Source organism: Mobula hypostoma, chromosome 9 (assembly GCF_963921235.1).
Source record: "Mobula hypostoma chromosome 9, sMobHyp1.1, whole genome shotgun sequence".
NCBI lineage: Eukaryota > Metazoa > Chordata > Chondrichthyes > Myliobatiformes > Myliobatidae > Mobula > Mobula hypostoma.
The window spans coordinates 36122321-36149868 of NC_086105.1; the positions used below are offsets into that span (position 1 = coordinate 36122321).

A 27548-nucleotide genomic window follows, 5' to 3' on the forward strand; every position below is an offset into this window, starting at 1 on the left:
AAATCTTTACATTATGTCTGTGTCTAAATGTGCAATGTGCAATCATAGTAATTTATAATAAATAGAACAGTCAATGTAACATAGAAATACACTCAGATCAGTGTGAGTTAATTGGTCTGATGGCCTGGTGGAAGAAGCTGTTCTGGAGCCTTTTATGCTGCAGTAAAATTTCCAGGATGGGATGGCAGCAGCTGGAATAGATTGTGGTTGGGTTCACTCGGGTCCCCAATGATACTTCAGGCCCTTTTCTCACACCTGTCTTTGTAAATGTCCTGAATCATGGGAAGTTCACAACTACAGGTGCGCTGGGCTGTCCGCGCTACTCTGCAGAATCCTGTGATTAAGGGAGGTACAGTTCCCATACCAGGCAGTGATGCAGTCAGTCAGGATGCTGTCATTTGTGCCCCTGTAGGAAGTTCATAGGATTTGGGGGCCCATACCAAACTTCCTCAACCGTCTGAGGTGGAAGAGGTGATGTTGTGCTTTTCTCGTCACACAGCTGGTGTGTACAGACCACGTGAGGTCCTCAGTGATGTGGATGCCAAGGAACTTAAAGCTGTTTACCCTCTCAACCCCAGATCCATTGATGTCAATAGGGGTTAGTCCGTCTCCATTCCTCCTGTAATCCACAACCAGCTCCTTTGTTTTTATGACATTGAGAGAGAGGTTGCTTTCTTGACACCATTGTGTCAGAGAGATGACTTCTTCCCTGTAGGCTACCTTGTTATTGTTTGAGATTAGGTCAATCAATGTAGTGTGGTTGGCAAATGTAATTAGCAGATTAGAGCTGTGGGTGGCGATACAGTCATGGGTATACAGGGAGTAAAGGAGGGGACTTAGTACACAGCCCTGAGGGGCTCCTGTTTTGAGAGTCTGGGGGTGGAGGTGAGGGAGCCCACCCTTACCAACCACTGGCGATCTGACAGGAAATCCAGGATCCAGCTGCACAAGGCAGGGTCGAGGATGAGGTCTCTGAACTTCCTGTCAAGCCTGGATAGAACTATGGTGTTGAATGCTGAACTGTAGCAGGCATGTGGGCATGTAGCAAAGTGGTTAAGGCATTGGACTAGCGCCATGAAGGTCATGAGTTCGAGCCCCAGCGGAGGCTGCGTGTTATGTCCTTGAGCAAGACCCTTAAGGAGCAAGCGACATCTGCAACGGCACTGGTGCCAAGCTGTATCGGGCCTTGCCCTTCCCTTGGACAACATCAGTGTCATAGAGAGGGGAGACTTGCAGCATGGGCAACTGCTGGTCTTCCATACAGAACGAAGACTTTCCACGCGCAGATCCATGGTCTCGTAAGACTTTCGGGTGCCTTAATTTAATTTAAGCAGGCATGTTGCTTAAACAGGGACAATGGTGGTTAATTTGAAGCAGGGCACTCTACACTCAGGGAGAGGGAAAGATTAAAAATATCTGTAAACACACCTGCCAGTTGTGCTGTGCACATCCTGAGTACCCGCACTGGGATGCCCGCAGCCTTGCGGCTGTCCACTCGTTAGAATCAATCATAATCTCTCTGCCCCTCCCTCTCTCTCTCCCCCTCCCTCTCTCTCTCCCCCTCCCCCTCCCTCTCCCCCTCCCTCTGTCTCTCTCCCCCTCTCTCTCTCTCTCACACACACACACACCCCCTCTTAATGCATAGATCGAACTCTTGTTGGAATTTTAAAACAGTAGCACTAACTCACACCCAAATCTGTCACCCACCTGTTTGACATGATTTATCAACACCACAAATTCTGATTATTTTTTCCAATTGTTCCCTTATAGCTCCAGCAGCAATGCTGGTTTGATCCTTACTTCATTGTTGTGTGTGTAAACCCTGCAAATTTTCCTTGTGACTGCGTGGAGCAACCTCAGGACTTCTAGTTTCCTCCCACATCTCCAAAAAAAATATCCACTAGGTTAGTGGTGATGCTGGTCATCTCTCATTCAATTTTCTCTTATCAAAAGCATGCAGAATTATTCAACATTTTCTTGCATCTGATGTATTAGTCATTATCAAAACCAGAAATTCATGTTGATATTCACGCTTCAATTTTTGCATGCCATTTTTGCCTCATCTTACCTAATTACCTGTATTTATTTTATACTTGGCATTTGGGTCCCATGCTGACTTAGATCAGGTTATGATCTCAACTACCATGTGATTTGTTGCCATAAGGGATTGGAGAGAAGTACTGAATGAGCAGAATAATTTGCACAGGGTATTCAAAAATGAAGTCCCATCATCAGAATCCTGCATAATTCTCAGCACCAAAAGATGGGGAGGTTGCAAGGCACATGATTCTCAGTGCAGGAACCAAGGATCAAGATTTGAATCATTCACAGTAGAGATCAGGTCCTGGCAATGCCTAGCACAGAAGTACCAGGGTGGGAGAACAGAATCTGGGTAATTAGAAACATAGAAAATAGGTGCAGGAGTAGGCCATTCGGCCCTTCGAGCCTGCACCGCCATTTATTATGATCATGGCTGATCATCCAACTCAGAACCCCGCCCCAGCCTTCCCTCCATACCCCCTGACCCCCGTAGCCACAAGGGCCATATCTAACTCCTTCTTAAATATAGCCAATGAACTGGCCTCAACAGTTTCCTGTGGCAGAGAATTCCACAGATTCACCACTCTCTGTGTGAAGAAGTTTTTCCTAATCTCGGTCCTAAAAGGCTTCCCCTCTATCCTCAAACGGTGGCCCCTCGTTCTGGACTTCCCCAACATCGGGAACAATCTTCCTGCATCTAGCCTGTCCAATCCCTTTAGGATCTTATACGTTTCAATCAGATCCCCCCTCAATCTTCTAAATTCCAACAAGTACAAGCCCAGTTCATCCAGTCTTTCTTCATATGAAAGTCCTGCCATCCCAGGAATCAATCTGGTGAACCTTCTTTGTACTCCCTCTATGGCAAAGATGTCTTTCCTCAGATTAGGGGACCAAAACTGCACACAATACTCCAGGTGTGGTCTCACCAAGGCCTTGTACAACTGCAGTAGTACCTCCCTGCTCCTGTACTCGAATCCTCTCGCTATAAATGCCAGCATACCATTCGCCTCTTTCACCGCCTGCTGTACCTGCATGCCCACTTTCAATGACTGGTGTATAATGACACCCAGGTCTCGTTGCACCTCCCCTTTTCCTAATCGGCCACCATTCAGATAATAATCTGTTTTCCTATTTTTGCCACCAAAGTGGATAACTTCACATTTATCCACATTAAATTGCATCTGCCATGAATTTGCCCACTCACCCAACCTATCCAAGTCACCCTGCATCCTTTTAGCATCCTCCTCACTGCTAACACTGCCACCCAGCTTCGTGTCATCCGCAAACTTGAAGATGCTGCATTTAATTCCCTCATCCAAGTCATTAATATATATTGTAAACAACTGGGGTCCCAGCACTGAGCCTTGCGGTACCCCACTAGTCACCGCCTGCCATTCTGAAAAGGTCCCGTTTATTCCCACTCTTTGCTTCCTGTCTGCTAACCAATTCTCCACCCACACCAATACCTTATCCCCAATACCGTGTGCTTTAAGTTTGCACACTAATCTCCTGTGTGGGACCTTGTCAAAAGCCTTTTGAAAATCCAAATATACCATATCCACTGGTTCTCCCCTATCCACTCTACTAGTTACATCCTCAAAAAATTCTATGAGATTCGTCAGACATGATTTTCCTTTCACAAATCCATGCTGACTTTGTCCGATCATTTCACCGCTTTCCAAATGTGCTGTTATCACATCCTTGATAACTGACTCCAGCAGTTTCCCCACCACCGACGTTAGGCTAACCGGTCTATAATTCCCCGGTTTCTCTCTCCCTCCTTTTTTAAAAAGTGGGGTTACATTAGCCACCCTCCAATCCTCAGGAACTAGCCCAGAATCTAACGAGTTTTGAAAATTCTTAGCACAAAACATTGGAGGTGGTGATCTATGTAACTACCAGTTTACAAATTCCATGTATCGGGTTCTTGAAAATTTCCAGTCCAAAAACACAGAGAATAAATTCCTGTGCCTGGTTTCAGAGCTGCTTAAATCTCTGAAGTACTGGATTAGGGACTGAAACTATCCCTGACTTTATTTTCAAATCTAATGCAATGTTTGCAGAAATAATGTTAGCTATTCATAATTCTCATGAGCATCTGCATTGCTCTTAAAATCTTGATCATGTATCAACTGGTTTGTTAAAAGGTTTATATTTCATTCCTGTTTATGCCATAGTTTATAACATTAATGTTGTAGTTAAATTTATGATATTAATGTTGTTAAGTGGCAAAGAGCTGTTGAGTGACCAGCAACTCTCATGAGCTTAACATAGAAAAAGTGTTTTAAAAGATCATTCAGTAGTGCAGTTTAAAAAAAATAAGGTGGTAATACCTTACACCTGCTTGGTTTATTCTCCTTACTTACTACTCTGAGAAATCCTGTGACTGCTGCATCATTCCTGCTCTGAAATTTTATGTTCTACTGAAACTAAATGTCATATCTGTTTTTCAGGATTGGCAGTGTGCATAGGATAAGATTTGCATGTATATTCAATTCTGCAGAAAATGTTTATGCATTTAAAACTATGTTTTCAGTGCCATTAAGGATAGCATTTTGCTATTTTTAAGTCCCGTCCCCCCCCCCCAAATGATTACTTAGGAGTATATTGAATACATTTTGGAATGTATTTAAGTCCATAACATCTGAAAAGTTAAATTGTATTAGATTATTTAAATGTTTGGATTTATATTTACTTAACCTAAAAGGTCAGACTGACCTTCCCAAATGACTTAACAACATTTTGTTACTTCTTCCCAAGTTTATGCAATGTTTATTATTTTTCAATTTTAAAATAGGCTTTAGGAGGCTGTATAGATTGTGATTTCTCCAACTTACTGAAAATAGGAAGATTTAGTAATGTAACTGGGGGTATAGGTGTATCAAATTGAAGCAAATTTTGCCTGTATTCCACATCTATCAGAAGAAATGTTCATACGTGCTATATACGCACTGCAACTTAAATTTGTATAAGGTTTGAAAGTTAATTTTAAACTACTTTAATATATAATTTTACTTGTGCTGGTCAGTGTCCATCACATTCTTTTAATGGTGTGTTTATAAATAATAAGGGTTGGTTGGAAGGAAAGAAAATTGTCGATTGTAATGGCAATATTCCAAGATTGCCAAAGATCCTGCTGCTTCAGGAAAACCTCAGCTGAACATTGTCAGTGGCAGGAACTAGAGCTAGCCAACCAGTTAGCAATTTGAAGGGTTTGCTCAAGAGATGTTTCTGCCCAAATACCAGAACTGATTTCTTGAGGAACTGACCGAGGTTGCCTTTACAGAGAGTGAAGTGCCTTCTAAAAGGTAATGGACTGGAACTGAATAGGCTTGTACTGTAATAACAGTGCTTCTGAATAGAAATCTTTACACAACAAAAGCGTCAGTGTGATTTACACTTCTAAAAAGATGAACCGTAAAGTCAGACTTTAACAGCTTTCTGCACTGTGCTGCTGTTTACAGGCAGGAAACAAAGACTTGGCGCTGAAAAGGAGCCAAAGTTCACTACTGAGTTGATTCTAATTAGGTTGATGCAGATTAGCAACTGACTGTGACCTGCATTGAAATAAGAGGTTAGAAATGCAGCTGAAGAAAATATTTATTATTAGCTAATATTGATCAATGTATAGGGGTATGTGGTACAGGAAATCTGATTATTTGGATTTGCTGCTTGTGAATTCAGGTGCTAGTTAGGTAGTAGTAGACAAATTAATTTCTGTCAGGATTGGTTTTATAAAATCTATTGAGGTGGATGTGAAGATTGTGAATTTTCAATAACTATGGCATTGCAGACAGAATTGAGAAGAAGTGCAGTATTCAAGTCAGGTTCAAGTGGGGGTGGAGGTTGATAATGAAAATGTCTGAATGGGGTGCAGCTTGCACAGAGACCAAATGATGTGAATTTGGTGATGGTGGAACTTTGGTGTAGAGCGGAAAGTTGATGTTACTTGTCTAATACTTATAGAGGTTCATGTTCACTTTGGGCTAAAATTAATTAAGCTCTGTGTAGTATAAATCATGGGAAGCATGGATGTTTCATTGAAAGTGTATGGAAGTTTGGAGGGTAATTAAAAGTAGTTTGTGTAACTTTTACGAGATGAACTGAATACTTAAAAATGAACAGGCTTTCAAGTAATTAGAAACCTCAACCAACTGAATATACAAATCAAGTTTAGATTAGGAGACAGGACAAGTAAGTCTACAATCAATATTTGTACTTCAGCTAATTTATTTATATTTATTATGCTCTTTATTATTGTGTTCTTTATCTTATTGTTTTTTTTTGTGCTGGATTAACACTTAATTCATTCTCCTTTACACTTGTATACTGGTAATGACATTAAACAATCTTGAATCTTAAAACTGTGGTAGCCACAGGTTGGGGGAGTCAATGCAGACAGAATTCTCCAGTCATACTTGAGTAGAAGTTATAAATATAACAAATGCCCATCAAGTAGGGGAAGCACATATCCAAAGCTAGCAAACTCTAGTGATGTAAACATGACATCAAATGATTAACAATGTAAATCAGAAATTACTCATTATAAGTCTTCCAGGAACAAAATAGAAAAGGGTGAAGACAAGAAAATCAAAACAATTCTGTACTGCAACTGTTAGAATAGAGAAAGATTTTTTTATAACCTGCAAACCTTTAGCATTTGTAGAACAGGTTGAAACATATTAACACTGTATTTGTCAAGTCCTGAATCAGACTGTATAGTCATTTATTGTGAATGATTTTATTAAAACAGATCCCCTTCTTTTGCTATTTGTAAATGGTCAGTGCAGAGTAATTTCGGTTTTCTGTATTGTACTATCATTGTTTTTGGCCTTGTTGTAATAAGGAATTTTTTAACATAATATTTATATTCAGTTAAACATTATACCAGATGACAAAGCAAGAGATTTTTTGTAAAAGTCACTTAGCCCATAAAACTAACCTGACTAGTTGAGTTCCATTTTAGAATGAACCATGTCCATTCCTCAAAGTTGCTGGTGAATGCAGCAGGCCAGGCAGCATCTCTAGGAAGAGGTACAGTCAACATCTCGGCCCGAAACGTTGACTGTACCTCTTCCTAGAGATGCTGCCTGGCTTGCTGCATTCACCAGCAACTTTGATGTGTGTTTCTTGAATGTCCAGCATCTGCAGAATTCCTGTTAATTCATGTCCTGTTAGCCACACAAAATGATTCCTGAATCATTTCTTTCTAAAACCTCTTGTAAGCTTTAAGCAGGATAATGGGAGAAATTATTTTCTCAAATATGCATCTGTGAAAAGTGCAACTAAACTTACTAAATCTGGACTTGGTTTCCTTTGTGCATTTTTATTTTGTTGTTCGTTTTTCAGCATCTCACCATGAAATGCAACCTACTGACTAATGCCCATTCATAACTGACATTGAGTTGAGTGGCTAGCTAGGGTACACTCAGAAATACTGCCTGCAGTGATTTTGAGAATGCCTCGTTGGTTTGGTGTAATTGCTACCTTTCCTATTTCATTGATTTCAAAGAATTTGCACACAATCTCCAGTGCCTTCCTAGTACAATGACTAGTGTATCTTCATTACTTTGAAACATTTGTTGGGATCACTAAAAATAGTGTATCATTCAGTTGCCAATGGGCATAGTTTATTTTGTGCAACTTGAAAACTGAATTAAATGTTTTCCCCTTTTATATATGATATTCCTGCTCCTGATTTCTATGTCAACATTCTTGTCTTCACAGTCCCAAAATGAATTTTCATATCTCCACTGGAAAAGCTGGCTGAGGGAGGTTAATACTTCCATGCCAAATCCTTCATTTTCTATCAACTAGTCTCAATTCTCTAAATGGTAGAAGTCTGCTCAGGACTTGAACATTGCTCCTTTATCTGAGAGTCATAAGTAACACTAAGAACAATATGTGAGAGTTCATTCTAATCTTCCAGAAAATCATTGTGTTGCAATTCTGCATTTTAATTTTATTGCAATTAAGACAAATAGCAATCTCCTTTAGATTCTTATTTCATTGTTTAATTTTAATTTTGATTAAAGTAGTGTTCAATGCCTTGCTGACCCCAGAATAATGAGACCAAACTTATTTGTTTTGGTCGCTTAAAAGTATCAGATTCCTACAGTCTTACATCCACTTCTAACATAGTTTTCTTTCTCAAGCACAATCTTTAATAAATATAGTTTTCTGTTTACAAGTAGAGAAATATTTCTGAAATCACTTTGATCTGGAACTCCCCAATATACCTCATAACGTGCCGGACTCTCGTACAACTTTACATAAACACAGAAGACCCACAAGCCATCACTGCTGATTGCCAGCAATTTCTCCAGCTGCGTTGCAGCATCTGACTCATCAATGGAGCACAAACTTCCTTCAATTTCCCAGAAGTTTAATTAAATTATTATAATCAATCTCTAGTGTTTTAAATTGTTGTTTATTTTTGTAAAGTCTTTATTAGCTTAAATAGCTTTACATGTTTGTGAATATCACAGAACTTCACAATTATCCATCCTTTTTGAAGTGATAATCCAAGAGAGCAGCTCCTGGACTGTGGTTTAGCAGTCTGTTAAAGCAGGTGGAAGAGCCTTCTAGTTATGGTTGGACTGCCCAGTAATGCCAATTACTCAAAGTCAACTTCAGATACCTAATTACAACTAGAAAATCTGCTTGAGCAGATGCATGCTTCATTGACAGAGGGATGGTGGTACAAAATAGTTTGCTATTCCCAGGAAATTTTGGGCCCATAGTATGTATTGAATTTCCAGGTTTTACACCAAAGAAAACCCTTTAAGCCTTGTAAGACACTTCAGGATTTAATTATACTTGGGATATTTGAGTTATCAGCAAGACCAGCATTTAATATCTATTCCTAATTGATTTTGGGAAATTGATGACAAACTGTCCATATAATAAAGGAGCTTTCACTGTGCTGGGTGGAAGTTTAACTTGACTCAACAGCAACGATGGAGTTGTATTTTCTCATAAGAGCAGTATGTAACTTGGTTTAGGACTCACACATGGTGGTGTTCCCATGCAACTGCAGACCTCATGTTTGCAGATGTTAGAGTTTATAGGTTATGAATTGCAGTCAAAGAAGCTTTGTCATATTGTTGCAAATGATGATACTACGTGGTATGCATTGCAGCTAGGATATAAAGTAGTGAATCATTTGTACAGCACTGATAATCCAATCTGTTCCATATTCTGTCATTTAATCCTCATTTTCCATTGTTGCATTTAGGGTCTGGAATTCCCTACTTAAAATTCTGTCCTCTGAGACTTAACTTAGTATTCTTATTAAGTAAATCTTTTTTAGAATATTTATCTTCCAGCAGTTCCTCAAGTGGCTGTAAATGGAACCAAACAGATAGAGTTAAGAGACTGAAAAGAAAACAGCTAGCATGCTGAAGCTGCTGATGAACTCTGGGGTACTACGTAGAACAAGTCACTTCAGATGCAAAGTAGTAAAATAAAAGATTTTGAATGCTTCCATTGCTTCCTCAGTGAAACATAACAGTAAAATGTTACCATGCTTCTCTTTGCTTTTCCCTTTGAAACTGTCCAGGGAATTGTTTTTTTTAAATTATTAAATGTTGATATAAAATGCAGAGTAATGATCAAGTTGTTTTCCTGGATGAGAAGTATTTGCCATGCACAAACATGGAGTGAACAAAGTCTTAGTGCTCTTCTTTGCATCTTAATTCTGAGTTCTAAAGGCAGAAGGAAACTGTGACTTCTTGATATTTTTAAAATATTTTTGACATTTTAGCATTTGCTACATTCTTATTAAGTAAGCTATCTTTATTTGTGAAACTCATCTAACTAACACTATTATTTTTAATTCTCTTTATTTTATTGCAACAGGATTTTCAGATTGTTGTTAGCTCTATGGAGTAAAAATAGCGTTCCTTTAGAGCTGTACTAGTTTCTGATAGGCCAATAAAAAATATATCATGAGAAGTAACAGTAAATCAGTTGATAGTTCGTAATGGATAGTCATGTCATTGAAGCATTTTTGCCATAATATCCCCTTGATGGTGCATGAAAATCAAACTCTAGTTTATTATTACTATCATACAACATGAAATTTGTTGTTTTTGCTGCAGTACAGTGCAATACATAAAATAGCTAGTGATTGAGGTTTATGGATTGTTCAGAAATCTGATGGCAGAGAGGGAAAGAAGTGGTTCCTGAAACATTGAGTGTTTTGTCTTCCTCCTCCCTGATATTAGTAATGAGAAGAAGGCTTGTCCTGGTTGATGGGGATTGTTAATAATGGATGCTACTTATTTGAAGTATCACCTTTTGAATGTTTCCTTGAAAGTGGGAGGCTAGTGCCTATGGTGGAGCTGGCTGAGTTTACAAGCCTCCGCAACTTTTTCCAATCCTGTGCATTGGCACCTCCATACTAGATGGTGATACAACCAGACAGAATGTTCTCCACAGTAGATCTGTAGAAATGTTTGATGACATACAAAGTCTCCTCAAACTCCTAATGCAAGATAACCACTGTTGTCGCTTCTTTGTAATTGCATCAATATGTTGAGCCCAGCATAGATCTTCAGAGATGTTGATACCCAGGAACTTGAAACTGTTCACCCTTTCCACTGCTGATTCCTTGATTTCCCCTTTCTGAAATCTACTCTCAATTCCTTGGTCTTATTGATGATGTGACACTACTCAACTATTCAATCTATCTCACTTCTGTACACCTCTTCATCACCATCTGAGATTCTGCCAATAATAGTTGTATCATCGGCAAATTTATAAGAGGCCTTGGAGATGTGTCTTGCCACACGGTCATGTGACTCTAGGGAGAGTAGAGCAATGGGCTAAGAACGCATCCTTGACATGCACCTATATTGATTGTCAGCAAGGAGGAGGTTATTTCCAATCCTCACTGACTGTGGTCTCCTGATGAAGAAGTAAAGGATCCAGTTGCAGAGGGAGGCATAGAGGCCCAGGTTTAGAAGCTTGTTGATTAGCACTGAGGTAATTAATCTGTTGAACACTGGTTGAGCTGTAATCAATAAACAGCAGCCTGACATAGGTATTGCTGTTGTCCAGCTGGTCCGAGGATGAGTGCAGAGCCAGTGAAGTTGTATAGCCTGTAGACCTATTATGATGATGGGCAAATTGTATTGTAATTGTATTAAACTTTCTTGTTTAGAACATAGAATAGTACAGCACAGTACAGGCCCTTCGGCCCACAATGTTGAGCCAACCCTCAAACCCTGCCTCCCATATAAGCCCCCACCTTAACTTCCTCCCTATACCTGTCTAGTAGTCTCTTAAACTTCACTAGTGTATCTGCCTCCACCACTGACTCAAGCAGCGTATTCCACGCACAAACCACTCTCTGAGTAAAAAACCTTCCTCTAATATCCCCCTTGAACTTCCCACCCCTTACCTTAAAGCCATGTCCTCTTGTATTGAGCAGTGGTGCCCTGGGAAAGAGGCGCTGGCTATCCACTCTATCTGTTCCTCTTATTATCTTGTACACCTCTATCGTGTCTCCTCTCATCCTCCTTCTCTCCAAAGAGTAAAGCCCTAGCTCCCTTAATCTCTGATCATAATGCATACTTTCTAAACCAGGCAGCATCCTGGTAAATCTCCTCTGTACCCTTTCCAATGCTTCCACATCCTTCCTATAGTGAGGTGACCAGAACGGGACTCAGTACTCCAAGTGTGGCCTAACCAGAGTTTTATAGAGCTGCATCATAACATTGCGACTCTTAAACTCTATCCCTCGACTTATGAAAGCTAACACCCCATAAGCTTTCTTAACTACCCTATCCACCTGTGAGGCAACTTTCAGGGATCTGTGGACATGTACCCCGAGATCCCTCTGCTCCTCCACACTACCAAGTATCCTGCCATTTACTTTGTACTCTGCCTTGGAGTTTGTCCTTCCAAAGTGTACCACCTCACACTGCTCTGGGTTGATCTCCATCTGCCACTTCTCAGCCCACTCCTACATCCTATCGATGTCTCTCTGCAATCTTTGACAATCCTCTACGCTATCTACAACACCACCAACCTTTGTGTTGTCTGCAAACTTGCCAACCCACCCTTCTACCCCCACATCCAGGTGGTAAATAAAAATCACGAAAAGTAGAGGTCCCAGAACAGATCCTTGTGGGACACCACTAGTCATAATCCTCCAATCTGAGTATACTTCCTCCACCACCACCCTCTGCCTTCTGCAGGCAAGTCAATTCTGAATCCACCTGGCCAGACTTCCCTGGATCCCATGCCTTCTAACTTTCTGAATAAGCCTACCGTGTGGAACCTTGTCAAATGCCTTACTAAAATCCATATAGATCACATCCACTGCACTACCCTCATCTATATGCCTGATCACCTCCTCAAAGAACTCTATCAGGCTTGATAGACACAATCTGCCCTTCACAAAGCCATGCTGACTGTCCCTGATCAGACCAGGATTCTCTAAATGCCCACAGATCCTATCTCTAGGAATCTTTTCCAACAGCTTTCCCACCACAGACGTAAGGCTCACTGGTCTATAATTACCCTGACTATCCCTACTACCTTTTTTGAACAAGGGGACAACATTCACCTCCCTCCAATCCTCCGGTACCATTCCCGTAGACAACGAGGACATAAAGATCCCAGCCAGAGGCTCAGCAATCTCTTCTGTCACCTCGTGGAGCAGCCTAGGGAATATTCAGTCAGGCCCCAGGGACTTACCTGTCCTAATGTATTTTAACAACTCCAACACCTTCTCTCCCTTAATATCAACATGCTCCAGAACATCAACCTCACTCATATTGTCCTCACCATCATCAAGTTCCCTCTCATTGGTGAATACCAAAGAGAAGTATTCATTGAGGACCTCGCTCACTTCCACAGCTTCCAGGCACATCTTCCCACCTTTATCTCTAATCGGTCCTACCTTTACTCCTGTCAAACTTTTTTCCGTCACATAATTGAAGAATGCCTTGGGGTTTTCCTTTACCCTACTCGCCAAGGTTTTCTCATGCCCCCTTCTTGCTCTTCTCAGCCCCTTCTTAAGCTCCTTTCTTGCTTCCCTATATTCCTCAATAGACCCATCAGATCCTTGCTTCCTAAACCTCATATATGCTGCCTTCTTCCACCTGACTAGATTTTCCACCTCACTTGTCACCCATGGTTCCTTCACCCTACCATTCTTTATCTTCCTCACCGGGACAAATTTATCCCTAACATCCTGCAAGAGATCTCTAAACATAGACCACATGTTCATAGTACATTTCCCTGCAAAAACATCATCCCAATTCACACCCACAAGTTCTAGCCTTATAGCCTCATAACTTGCCTTTCCCCAATTAAAAAGTTTCCTGTCCTCTCTGATTCTATCCTTTTCCATGATAATGCTAAAGGCCAGAGAGCGGTGGTCACTGTCCCCCAGATGCTCACCCACTGAGAGATCTGTGACCTGACCCGGTTCATTACCTAGTACTAGATCTAGTATGGCATTCCACCCTGGTTGGCCTGTCCACATACCGTGACAGGAATCCGTCCTGGACACACTTAACAAACTCTGCCCCATCTAAACCCTTGGGACTAATCAGGTGCCAATCAATATTAGGGAAGTTAAAGTCCCCCATGATAACAACCCTGTTATTTTTGTACCTTTCCAAAATCTGCCTCCCAATCTGCTCCTCTGTATCTTTGCTGCCACCAGGGGGCCTATAGAATACCCCCAATAGAGTAACTGCTCCCTTCCTGTTCCTGACTTCCACCCATATTGACTCAAAAGAGCATCCTGCTACATTACCCACCCTTTCTGTAGCTGTAATAGTATCCCTGACCAGTAATGCCACCCCTCCTCACCTTTTTCCGCCCTCTCTATCCCTTTTAAAGCACTGAAATCCAGGAATATTGAGAATCCATTCCTGCCCTGGTGCCAGCCAAGTCTCTGTAATGGCCACTACATCATAATTCCATGTATATATCCAAGCTCTCAGTTCATCACCTTTGTTCCTGACGCTTCTTGCATTGGGGTACACCCATTTCAGCCCTTCTACCTTACTGTCTTTACACCATTTATTCTGCTTCTCTTTCTCAAAGCCTCTCTGTATGTTAGATCTGGCTTTACTCCATGCACTTCTTTCACTGCTGTATTGCTCTGGGTCCCATCCCCCTCGCAAATTAGTTTAAACCCCTCCCGAACCGTGCTAGCAAACCCACCTGCAAGGATATTGCTCCCCCTCGAGTTCAGGTGCAACCCATCCAATCTGTCCAGGTCCCACCTTCCCCAGAAGAGATCCCAATGATCTAAAACTCTAAAACCCTGCTCCCTGCACCAACTCCTCAGCCACGCATTCAACTGCCATCTCCTCCAATTCTTACCATTACTGTCACGTAGCACTGGCAGCAATCCTGAGAAAGCCACCCTTGAGGTCCTGTTCTTCAGCCTTCTGCCTAGTTCCCGAAACTCACACTTCAGGACCTCATCCCTCTTCCTGCCTATTGTTTATTGCACGCTCTTTCTGGGACAATAGATTGTTCATGTGATATTGCTTAGGTTGGTGGTTCGGACGACCAATATTATAGGTGACGTCATTGGGTTAGTCAACTAGACATACGGTTGTATTCATTGAAACCAAAAAACAATAATGGACTTGTCATCTGGGTCTTGAATGAGGTAAATTTAATTCAGAAGAACATTCTCCTTTCTGGATAACAATGGATAGCTAGGTTCAGGAGGAATATTGGCATCTTATTTCCAACTTTCCAACCTAGTGTGAATGTTAATGCTTATGTGTGACTACAAAGTTTTTCTGTTTTATTTATGTAACATGATTATTTCACTGTACTTTCCAGAAAAAAAATGAACATCTACAGAAACCAAGGTAACAAAACAGGAAATTCATTTCATCAAATGCATATGTGAAAGGCTCATCAAAGATTTAGAAATAGCATCATACACAGTGGAACTATTTGCCTTCCAGATGAGAATTGTTAATATATTTTGAACCAATCAAGATGGCAGTTGATAAGATAACCATCTCAAGGAAAATATACTTAACAGATAGAATAACTTTGTCAGTACAATATATCAATCATGATAATTAAAAATGTTATGTAAAAAGTTTTTGATCAAATGCCAGTAGCAAAGATTATGATCTCCCACATGTTGTGGAAGTCTTCGTGTTTGCTTTGACTTCCATTTTGTTGTCTGGAATATATAGAATTGTGTTGATAGTTGAACTGAATGTTACATTGATGTAACCATGAGAAACATTAGGAGAAAGGAACACACAGTCTGTGAAAATACCAAACTGCTCTTCGGCTGTTTCCATCAACACAATGGTGTTGTCCTTCTACCACCTTCCTCATTGATTCTTAATGTCTGTCACACTTTGAACAAATGAGTCTCCATAATTTTGTTTTAAATCTATGTTTCTATTCATTTCTGCTCAAGGTACAAGTTCCATTCATGGCTGAATTCTTGATTTCAAATAAAATTTGCTGATCAGGTTCAGGAGGAATTTAGGGACCTTATTTTTGTGTTGTTATTCTGCTGTGAATACTAATTCCTTTAGTTGACTGGTACATGTCTTTGAGTGTTTTAAGGACAGGAACCACCACCATCTCCTTCATGCATTGGATAATGCCTCCAGATTTGCTGGTGTTATCCACATCTGTGGAAAAGAAAATGATCTTGTGCTAATGAATCCCTCATTGGCCCAGAAGGATTTGTATGTTTTCTTGATTTTGTCTGCTTTCTAATGATAGTAATATTGATCTTATGCATTTGGTAAATTCAGGTACTTTTAGATAGCAAGCAAGTATATTTTCTGTTGAATTCTTACAAAACTTCAACAACAATAGTATTATCACTATTAATCCTACTAATGTAGAGTATGTCCTCCCCAATATCTTTCAGATACTTTCTGCTGTAACCTGTTTAAATCCCCAATTTGTGCAAATTGGCTCAAATCCCCATAAAAGCATTCCTCTGTTACCCTGTGAGAAGCTTGTTGCCTTAAGTATAATCTATATTCATGTATTCTTAACAAGGACAAAAAAATGTAATATGATGGTGAGCTGTAAAGGCCAGCCTGGCTAAAATTTTAGCAAAGCGAAATTCAAACGCTAAACTCAGATTGCTATGCCAAGCCTCATGTTAACATAAACTTAAGCATTAGTCGTCAAAGACCAGTTTTACAACATTCCCCTAAAACATTGTATAAACCTTCTCACATAGTTGAAAGCATTTGTGAAGGTAGCCTTAAGAAATGCTACCATTTTCTATAATTGCCTTTCCTCTGGGGAATTCTTGCTTTTCCATAATGTGAAATCTCAGACTGAAAAAAAAGCAGAACCTTTGAAGATTTTAAATTTTGAAAGAAATAGTACAAAGGGTGGTGCAAGACATAGAATCTCCAGTACTGATAGTAAGAAAAAAATTATCTACAGCAGTCATTTGTTATTAGTCTTTCTGGTATATACAGTACGTTAAGTAGGACTCTTTGTGTTTTCCTATTTTTGCTTAATCCAGTTAAACCTTCTTCCTTTATTTAAGGTGCTCACTGCAAGATGGTACTGTTTGATTACATTTTTCTGAATTCATATTATTATTTTGTAAAGCCAAGTCAAAATTTCGGTTTCTTTATAAATGAGTCTTGTAGCATTTCATTTTATTTGACTTGATTTTAGTCTAAGTTGTTGTAAGTATTGAACTTACCAAGGACAAGTACACATGGCTCTATTCATTACGGAGAGTTGTGCATAAAGAGTGTAAGATTTTGGTTAGTTATTAATCAGTATATAATATTTTTACTGTGGCTGGGGACAAAAAAAATTAATCTCTCATTTTACATGTCAGAAAAGAGATCAGCTGAGTAATTTAAAAATTATCCAATCTTAGTTAAGATGAACTTTAGCTAAGCTTTTTGGTGTTATCGTGGTGATTACAGAAGATATGCCATTCATGGGGACTTTGGAAAGGCAATGTGAAGAATCAGATGTCCATCTCTGGAGTTATCCAAAAATTATGGTTTATAGAGTGTGCTTTTTTTCCATTTTTTGTGCATACAAAAAGAAATGTTTCCTGTTTAAATTTAATGCAGTGGCATAACGCTTAGAACATAGAGCAATAATGTCATAGTGACAGGCCCTTTGGCCCATGATGTGCCAAATTAGTGAAACTAATGACAATTAATCCCTTTAGCCTGAAGGTGGTACATATCCCTCCATTCTTTGCATGTGCCTACCCAAAAGCCCCTTAAACCTATGTGTCATATATTCCTCCACTACTGCCCCATCAGTGCATTCCAGCCACTCACTACTCTTCGTGTAAAATCAACTTGCCCCCACATCTTTTGAACTTACCTCTTCTCACATTAACTGCATGTCCTTAAGAATTAGACATTTTGGACCTGGGAAAAAGATAATGGCTGTCTAATCTGTTTGTGTTTCTTGTAATTTTGTAAATTGCTATCCGGTCTCCTCTTTCCTTCTGGCACTCCAGAGAAAACAATCCTTTTTTGTTCCACTTCTCCTTTTAGCCCATGCCCTCTAAACCAGGCAGCGTCCTGGTAAGCCTCTTCTGCACTCTCTCCAAAGCCTCCACATCCTTCTTATAATGGGGTGACTAGAAATGAATGTAGTTTTCTAGAAGCAGTTTAACCAGAGTTTTACAAAACTGCAACATAACTGTGTACTCTTCATCTTAATGTCTTAATTAATAAAGACAAGCATACTATGTCACCCTGTCGACTTCTGCGGCCTCTTTCAGGAAGCTCTGGACTTGGACCCCAAGATCCCTCGGTGGAATGCTGCTAAGGACCTGCCATTAGCTATGTACTGTCCCTTTATGTTAGATCTCCTGAAACGCAAAACCGCACACTTCTGTCTGTCTTTTCTCTGCCCATATCCACAACTGATCAATATCCCACCGTATTCTTTTGCAATTTTCTACACAATCAACAATGTCATTGGTCTTTGTATTTTCTGCAAACCTACTAACCCACCCATCCACATTTTCACTCAAGTCAAATATCACATTTATATTCATCTCAATTTGCATGCATTCTAATGTGCAAATGTATCCATTGGTATTAAATTTCTTCTACAGAACAAAGAGTATTAGGTAACTGCATCATTTTTGTTGCATCATTCAACCTCTTCCATATTTCATTGGTGTTATAGCTAGTTTTGTGAGACAAAAGCCAACTGATAAGGTAACTGACAAGACCTGGTCATGTTCTCTTTTTAGCATTCTTATAATTTTGAGGATACTTTCTTTTAATACCTAGTGGGTTTTTTTGCATGAAACCAGTTGTGGTGAACTCACTATTCTATCATCATCATCATCATCTGAGTAATTTTGTTTGGCAAAGTAGTTTGTCAACATCAACATAAAAGTTTGACTGATCACTTCCACTTTAAATCTAATTTATTAATATTCAATGCAGTGCATTACATTGTGGCCACAATAGCAGTTTTGAAGCTATTTCCTATTCTCTCTTTCTCATATTAACTGAAAATGTTATTAATCTATGAATTTTAGGAAACACACTGTTTAAAAAAAACAGTGACAATAAAATGCTTCCTTTGCAGAATTTGTCAACACCACTGTGGCTATTTCTGTGTACTTCAATCACATAAAAGGACAAAAAAATACAGACTTTCATAACCCAGTGGCCAGTGTATGGATTTCATACCTGTTATCCTTTAGTGCAATTTCACAAGCATCACAATACTCTTAAATAGTGGAATGAGATTGGCCATTGCACTCTAAGTAAGTAAGATCATCTAAGATAACCACACAATCGTAGTTATGGTTTTATAATGAATTATGTGAGCATGACAACTCAAAGGTTAGTCTTTACTTCAGTTTGCATACACTACTGAAACTTTGGAGGGACAATCAGATTCTGTCCATTCAAACTCTCTATTTCTGCTGAGCCATTCACAATGAGTAATTTTAGTTACTTTAGAACGTAGAACTAAATGGCACAAGAATAGGCTCTCGGCCAATGATGTCTGTACCAACCGTAAGCTAACTTAAACTAATCCCATCTTCCTCCATCCTCTGCTTGTTCATTTGTTTCTCTAAATGCCCCTTAAATGTCGCTATCATATCTGCTTTCACCACTTCCACAGCAGTGTATTGCAGGCATCTCCCACTCTCTGTATAAAAATAAAACTTGCCTTGCAAGTATCTCTTTTAAACTCTCCCTCTTTCACCTTAAAACTATACCCTCTTTGATATTTCCACCCTGAAGAAAAGACTCTGAACGTCTACCCTTATCAATGCCTCTCATAATTTCATATACTTATATTAGGTTACACCCCCCCCCACCTCCTCAGCATCCAACACCACAGAAAAAATAATTCAAGTTTGTCCAACCTCTCCTTGTAGCTACAAATAAAAAATGCTGGAGGAACTCAGCAGGTCAAGCAAGATGTAAGCAGGGAAATGAACAGTTGACATTTCGGCTCAAAACCCATCATCAGGATTGGAAAGAAAGTGGGCAGAAGCCAGAATGCTAGAAGGAGGAAGATGGGGGAGTGATGGGAGAAGGAGGAAGGAGGAAGATGGAGTGGTGGGAGGAGCAGTGAGGTGATAGGTGAAAAAGGTAAAGGGCTGAAGAAGGAATGTGACAGGAGAAGACACTTCCAACTGATTTATATTTTCTGACAACCTTCTTCACTATCCTCAGCTCTGTCAATTGTTGTAGTATCTGCAAATGTACTAACCAGCCCATCTATGTTTTCATCCAAATCATTTATATATCACAGAGATCCCAGCACTGAACACTACTGGTCACAGATCTCCAGTCAGATGAACACTCCTCCACTACCTCCTGTCTTCCATGGCCAAGTAAATTTTGAATCTAATCTATCAAGTCTCTGTGAATCCCATGAACGTTAATCTTCTGGATCTGCCTACCATACGGGACCTTTCTGAATGCTTTACTAAAGCCCATGTAAGGAATATTCACTGCCTACGTTTTCCACCACCTTAAAACTCTCAATCAAGTTAGTAAAACATGACTTCCTCGCACAAAGCCAACTATCCCTAATAAGTTAACAACAGGAATTCTGCAGATGCTGGAAATTCAAGCAACACACATAAAAGTTGCTGGTGAATGCAGCAGGCCGGGCAGCATCTCTAGGAAGAGGTGTGCAGTTGACGTTTCAGGCTGAGACCCTTCGTCAGGACTTCCTAGAGATGCTGCCTGGCCTGCTGCGTTCACCAGCAACTTTTATGTGTGATCCATAATGTTCATGCTTTTCCAGATGTGCGTAAATCGCATCTCTAAAAGTCTTCAATGGTTTCCCTACCTCCGACATAAAGCAAACCGGCCTATAACTTTCTAGTTTGTCTCTGTTGTCCTTCTTAAGCAGGGGCCTAATATTGGCTATTCTCCAGTTCTCTGGGATCTTGCCTCTATCAATAACCTGGGATAGATCCCATCAGGCCCTGGAGATGTATCCACTGTTCTTCAAAAGGCCCAACAGCACCTCGACCACCTTGATAGCCACATGCTTCAGATCTGAGCAAAATCCTTACTGATCTCACTTTCTTCTGTGTCCTTCATAATGAGTACTGACGTGATTAGTCAATTCAGTAATAAATAAACTGAAAGTGAATCCAAGCACTTTGCACATGCCAGATCTCATTAGATTTAACATCTTTGTTTGTGGACTCCGTAGCTAATTTGTTCATCCTTTTGCATTGTGCCACCTTTACACATGTCGAGGTTTAGTCTTAGAACATAATCCCTCATGTGATAGCTTTCTTTAGCTTCCCAGATGAAGAATATTGTTATAGACTGGGAGTTACATTTCTTTCCTGATTATCTGCCTTCTCCAACATCACCCTCTCAATGTGCATGTGATACCTTGGGCCCCCTTTCAGGCACAGTGCATTTGCATGCAATGAACAAAAGAGCTATTTAAGTTGATGTTTAAGAGTTCTTTTATAGTTTTTGCATGTATATGGAATGTAATCACCCTAAATAGTATCTCACAGTAACAGAACCAAAGCAAAAAAATTCTCTTCGATGAAGTGACGGTGTGGGATGGGGGGTGGGGGGAGGGTGAACTTCCTACGTGTACTAAATCACAGCTTGCAGAAAGAAACTGCGACCAAATGTGCTCTGAATTGAGGGATTAATTGTTGTGCTTCTGTTAAATTTATCTATTTTTTTGTTGCTATGCTACAGACTGGTTTAAATCATTAACAGTATTAGCAGCCAAGGTTTTTTGGCTTTTGAGTGCACCTCCCTCTCTAAGACTGAGAGCAATCTGTTTCCATGGTGTTTCGTCATCCTAAATTCGTAAGTTGGCTAAAATGTTTCACAAATGGCTTCTAACAAATCAATGAAAATGGAACATTCATTTCCAGTTTTCCTTTAAACCATTCGTTTCTTGTCATTTGTCTATATTTCTGTTTAAGTTAAAGCTGTTTTTCCTTGGAGAACCTTTGGCTTTCTCTAACCTTTTTTCATACACCTTTCAAGTATGACTGTTGAATGGCAATCTCACCCATTCTTACCAAAGATCTATTGTAAATAGAATATGACTTGTTTATTTTTTTGAATAAGAGAATTAAATCAAACCTAGATCTATCTCCTGCCAGCCCGAACTCTTGTGTATTTATTCCATTCTGTAGAGTAGAAACAAACAGGATCATGGCCTAGCTTGCTGTAACCGTGGAAACGTTAGTAGCTTTTCATGAGGCTCAGTATACAATCAGGTGTTCAAGTGTCAGAAGGATTAGGGATTTTCCTTACAATGTGCTTTACTTTTTCCCTGTCAGTGAGCAGATGAACAAGGGGGTAATGTGAATGTTAGCTTGAACTTCCTTTAATCCCTTGTAGCACTTGTGTTCCACTGGTGGTGCTCAGAGTGATCCAGAGGCCTGCTTAATGCAATGCATTAACAAGCAGCCTCATGTCTATTCATGACCTGTTTTGTTGAAACACGGGTGCTTAAAGTGTGAGGAAAATGATGAAGGTGTTCAGTGTTTGGATTTCTAAATAAAATCAGCTAAAGGCTACAGGAATTGATAAAACATAGCCAGGTTTCTATGCCCAATTTCTGCTCTCTTTATATTAGTTTGTGTACTGAGTTGCCAATCAGTTGCTATGATTCCACTGGAATGTTTAGTTATTGTTTATGAAGCATTACTGTTTTGTAAAAGGAGAATAAAGCTATGAAGATGCAAATTATCTGCAGTGAAAGTTAGGTCAATGCTGGGAAACGGGATCAGTTCCTGCAGTGATCCATTTGTTAAGCATTCAGGAAGAATACTTGATACACTGGGCTTGGTACTGCTCATTGTTGGTAGTTTCTGTCTAACTAGGTGGTTAAATCAGTGAAATGGTGATAATATCTGTGCTTTTAGATAAAGGAGTATGTGCATTCTTATTTATTTGCTGACTTGTACACTCATGTCAGTTGAGGAAGACATAATTCACAGATGTACATGCAAGAGTTTTGCCTGACTTTCCCTTCGAGCTTCTTGCAGAGGATAAAACATCTTGATTTATTACTACACCCTCAGCCCTCTTTCTGTGACGGTCTGCATTAGTCACAGTGCCAGTTAACTTCCGCAGTTGACCAGAATAAGTACCACTGATTGATTGCACGTTTTGAGAGCACAATCTGCACCATAGAATTTGCTATTCAACCATAACTCAGCCATAAAATGTTAACATGTAGAGGTACAGCGGTTCAGAAGAACTGAAGGAGAACTTGGACTTTCTGCATTATAAGGAAAAGACAGCAGAAAACTGAGTTCACTCCCTCAGAGCAATACACATATAGCTTGATGGAAGGTTACTTCAGGGATTTGAGTTTGGCCCAATCTTATTAAAGCTGCTACAGTCCCCTCCCAGGGAGAACTGGGGAAATACTTAGGGATTTTGAAAGCTCACGTTCAGCACCCTATATTTAGCAAAATCCAATATCTTTCATATGTTCTGGATTTTCAGCTGCAATTTAGTCTAAGATGAGGCAGTCCATCCCATAACATACATTTCATTATATTAATATTTTCCACTATTTACTTCCTCTGAGAAGAAACTCAGTGGCATCTCTTGGATCTGCAGAAAAGTCTGGTGGATCCTGAGAAGTCAGCTGTGACTTGCTATAGGCATGACGATAAGAAATATAGATATTTCCACATTGGGGAATGGAGTGAATAATAGGCCCAATCAATAGCAACCATGGTATTGCAGATCATCACAATGCTCCTTGTCTCCTGTAAGGCTGTCATAGACAACTGTGCATCTTATAAATCATGGGGAATTTATTGCATTGTTGCCTTTGGTTGTTAGTATGTTTGACCTTGTCTGATATGCCACAAGATCATTGAACCAATGTTGTATCTAGTTCATCTGGGTACATCACTTTAGTTTTTTGAACATGTATCAAAATTGTTCTATTGGGTCAATAGTAATAGGATTACCAAAGTAAACAATTTCAAATCTGCATCAAGATGTTGCTTTATTTCATATTCCTTAACTCCATGCACCATAGTTGTGAGCCAATGGGCAGTTTTTACGATCCGAATCCTTACAGAAAAGAACACGGAGAATCAAGAAGTGATATCCCAGATGGTACATCAAGGTGTAGCGGATAATGCTATGCTAAGCAGCATGGGATTACAGGTGCAAGAAAAAAATGGAAAACTTTACGTCAAGTCGCAGGAAAAGTGTGGATAGCTGCATGGAGAGAATCATTTGCTAGAAAATATTTTGACAACGTGGATCCATTTTCCCAGTCATTTGGCACACCAAGAGGAAAATATAAATGAACAAGATGAAAGCAGTGATGGAAAATGGTTCTGTGTTTAAAATACAGTGTTATTTATTTCTCCCTCTAGGTAGTCAACAATCTGGTATCAAGAGTCTCACAGTACTATGATATGCAGGTTAAGTGCGACTGGTGATAAGTATGTTAACTATACACGAGAATAATTATCTTCAACTTAACCAGATTGAAATCTGATTAGACAATAATGTTCTGAATTATATATAATTAATCATGGGTATAAAAATTGATTTGAGTTTCTGCAAACCCATGTCAAACAATAGAACATTGAACATTTCACAAAGATGCTGATTAATGTAGGAAGCTAAATCAGAAGAATTTCTGTACTTAGTAAGATTTGAACTTGTAGGGAGATATTAGCATTTTTTCAAATTCACACAAAATATTTTGTCATTATAACAATGAAATTGAGTGTGATGATCTCAAGAATTAAACGCTGTTATTATTCATGGAGACTATTTTCATTCATAGTCGTCTTGCAAGACCATGGACCTACGCCTGGAAAGTCTTCACTCTCCAGGACGCAGGCCTGGGCAAGGTTGTTATGGAAGACCAGCAGTTGCCCATGCTGCAAGTCCCCCCTCTCCACGACACCGATGTTGTCCAAGGGAAGGGCAAGGGCTGATACAGCTTGGCACCAGTGTCGTCGCAGAGCACTGTGTGGTTAAGTGCCTTGCTCAAGGACACAACACGCTGCCTCGGCTGAGGCTCGAACTCACAACCTTCAGATCGCCAGTCGAATGCCTTAACCACTTGGCCACGTGCCTACACTTCATAGTCGAGATGTGCTTATAATTATTTAGTATAAATGTATTCACATAAATATTTAATCAGTCTTTCAACTATTCATTATTTACAATAACTGTTGCCATTATTGAAATATTATAATATTGTTGCGCTAAATCACATATTCTAAACAAAGTTGGAGAAAGGTTTCAGTAGCTCTATCTGCTAATCAGGTTTAGGTGAGTAATAAAGCCTTGTTAATTGGATATTTTGTTGTCAGACAGTTTGAATCATCATGATAATTAAATATGTTTTCAGGTTTAGGGTTTAAGAGGGTGTCTGTAATTATGCAGTAGAATTATAAAGGGGGTTTGGACTGAGAACCTGAAATTGCTGAAAATGGTGGAGGCAAAATAGATAAGGTTCTCTCTGGCTATTATAAGAGGATTGAAAAACTGAAAATGTCCTGTGTATAAATCATTCCCACACATACACACTCTTCTCTCATTCCATTTCCCACTGGACCCTTCCTTCACTGCTGCCTTTAGCATATACCTCACAGCAACTTCTGCCTTTGTTCATTTCCACCTCCCTTGCCTGACCTGGTGTTCTTGAGGGAGCGGGACATAAATGATCTGCAGTGCTGTGAATGATATTGCTCAATATGAGATAGTGGCCAGGGAGATTAATGAGGGGGAGGAATGGTGAGGGACTAGGACATTACAACGAAAGAATAGGAGCAGGAGGTGACCATCTGGGTCTTAGAGCATGCTCCACGATTCAGTAAGATCATGGTTAATCTGGCTGTGGGCTCAGCTCCACCTCCCTGCCTTTTCCCCATAACCCTTAATTCTTTGGTTATGTGAAAATCTACCAAACTGAGTCTAAAATGTATTTAATAAGGTGGCCTCTACTGCTTCATCGGGAAGAGAATTCCACAGATCCACTATTCTGTGAGAAAAGCAGTTTCTCCTCATCTCTATCCTAAATCTGTTCTCCCGAATCTTGATGCTGTGTTCCCCCTAGTTCTAGTCTCACTTACCAGTAAAAACAGCTTTCCTGCCTCTACCTTATCTATCCTTTTCATAATTGTATTTGTTTCTGTAAAATCCCCTCTCATTGTAATGAATTCCAGTGAGTATAGCCCCAGGTGACTCAATTTCTCCTCATAGGTTAACCCCCTCATCACTGGAATCAACCTAGTGAACCTCCTCTGTATCCCCTCTGAAGACAGTATGTCTTTCCTCATAAGGAGACTGGAACTGTACACAGTACTCCAGGTGCAGCCTAACCAGTACCCCGTACAGATGCAGCATAACCTTTCAGTTCTTCGGTTCATTCCTCTAGCAAAGAAGAAGAACATTCCACTTGCCTTTTTGATAACTGCAAATAAGCCTTTTGCAGTCCATACACAAGCACTACCAAGCCCCTTTGCTCAACAGCGTTCTGCACTCTTGCACCATTTTAAATAATAATCTGAAGGATAGAGTGTGAGATGACCATCCTTCTGAAATTCATGGAAGGAATATTTCCATCAGATCCACTGTGTATTACCCAATCTTAAGACTGAAGACAACTAAGGAAGGTTCCCACTTCAATGTGTCATCAATGATACAGATATTAACGCTTGCCTTGTTAAAGCTACTGTTGTTTCTATGTGTTTAACCAACTGTCTATGAAATGAGCAGAGTGCACTTCTGAAAACGAAAGCTCTCGTTGTATTTGTAGGGTTCTGGATCATTGCTACCGCATTTTAAAACTTGATAGACTATTTCATCATTCTCCTGAAGTCTGCTTGTAGGTGGCTTTAAGGTATCAAGCACGTGAGTCAGTCACCACATGATATCCAGCCTCTGACCTGTTACTGTAGCACTGTGTTCATGGCTGGTCAGGATGATCAGCGGCACCACCCCTCAAAATCTGGACCATGCAACCAAGTTACAAAAGACTACTATCACAGAAGCCGCATGATTGTTGTCTGATCTTGAGTGACCTTCAGTAGAAGCCATCAGTGAATTAGCCAAAGTTCTGTACCGTCAATGGACAACCAACCGATCTTTGTGATATTTTTAACCTTATTTGTAGATTACTTGCATCGTACAATAGAATTTGAGATGAATGAAACCCATCATTTAATAGTTCAATCTAGGACTGTTAATGCAAAATTTTAAAAGCACATGCAAAACATGCGATGTTTAGTTTCTGTAATTACAATGAATTTAACGTATCGTTTTCCTAAAAATGATTACAACTTTTCAAGTGCAAAATAATGTTATGAAACAATTTGACATTGGATACTTTCTGAGGAATATTTAAAGCTAGGTTGAGTGGCATTTGGTTTGGCAAAATTGAATAAATGAGGAACTAGAAAGCAGGTCAAATTTTACATTTAGGATTTCCATTTAAAGTATACAATTATTTTTAATCTAAAAGTTCCTAATTTCTAGCATCTGTTTATTTTCATTAAGATCATAAATTGGTCAATGCCGTTTAATTTGTACCAGGCATCCTTCAAATATTCTTGTGCAAAAATGACATCGAGCTACCACTATTACAACTAACCTTATAAATTAAAATCTTTCTTAAAGGGTTATATTTTAAAATCACACTTTTTAGGATTTTTTTGTTTAAGAAATGAATTACCTTCTGCTATGGGTGCTGGCTATCTCCTGAAGCCCTGAGGGAGTATACACGCCTTCTGCTATTTGTGTGATAAATTGTCTGAGAAACTCTCACCTTAACTGTGATCCATGGCATGTTTCTACAGTTGGCTCTGCTTTCTATCATGTTTAACGTTGTGAAAATGTTGGGGTTTTTTAATCATCTTTGTTGTGAGTGCTATGGTGCAGACACCTGATAGAAATGCTAGCCATGAAATATTCAGCAGAAAAAAAGGAAAGACTGAAATAAAAGTAAAATATGGTCGAAATTCAGGTCTAGCCACTTTGAAAGACAAAACCAAATGTTTTGGGTGTGGAGCTTTG

General features: G+C 39.6%; 1 protein-coding gene across 2 annotated transcripts in view; it reads left to right on the forward strand.

The window, feature by feature from the left end:
* atxn10 (ataxin 10) overlaps positions 1–25934 on the forward strand; it is a 219435-nt gene extending 193501 nt beyond the window's left edge. Inside the window, exon 11 of one of the 2 annotated variants that reach the window (XM_063059674.1) lies at positions 23545–25934. In XM_063059674.1, coding sequence (XP_062915744.1) covers positions 23545–23729 — 185 coding nt within the window. In that variant the 3' untranslated portion in view covers positions 23730–25934. The remainder of the gene's footprint in view (positions 1–23544) is intronic. The other variant, XM_063059673.1, reaches the window with a different exon arrangement.
* The last annotated feature ends 1614 nt before the right edge of the window (positions 25935–27548 follow it).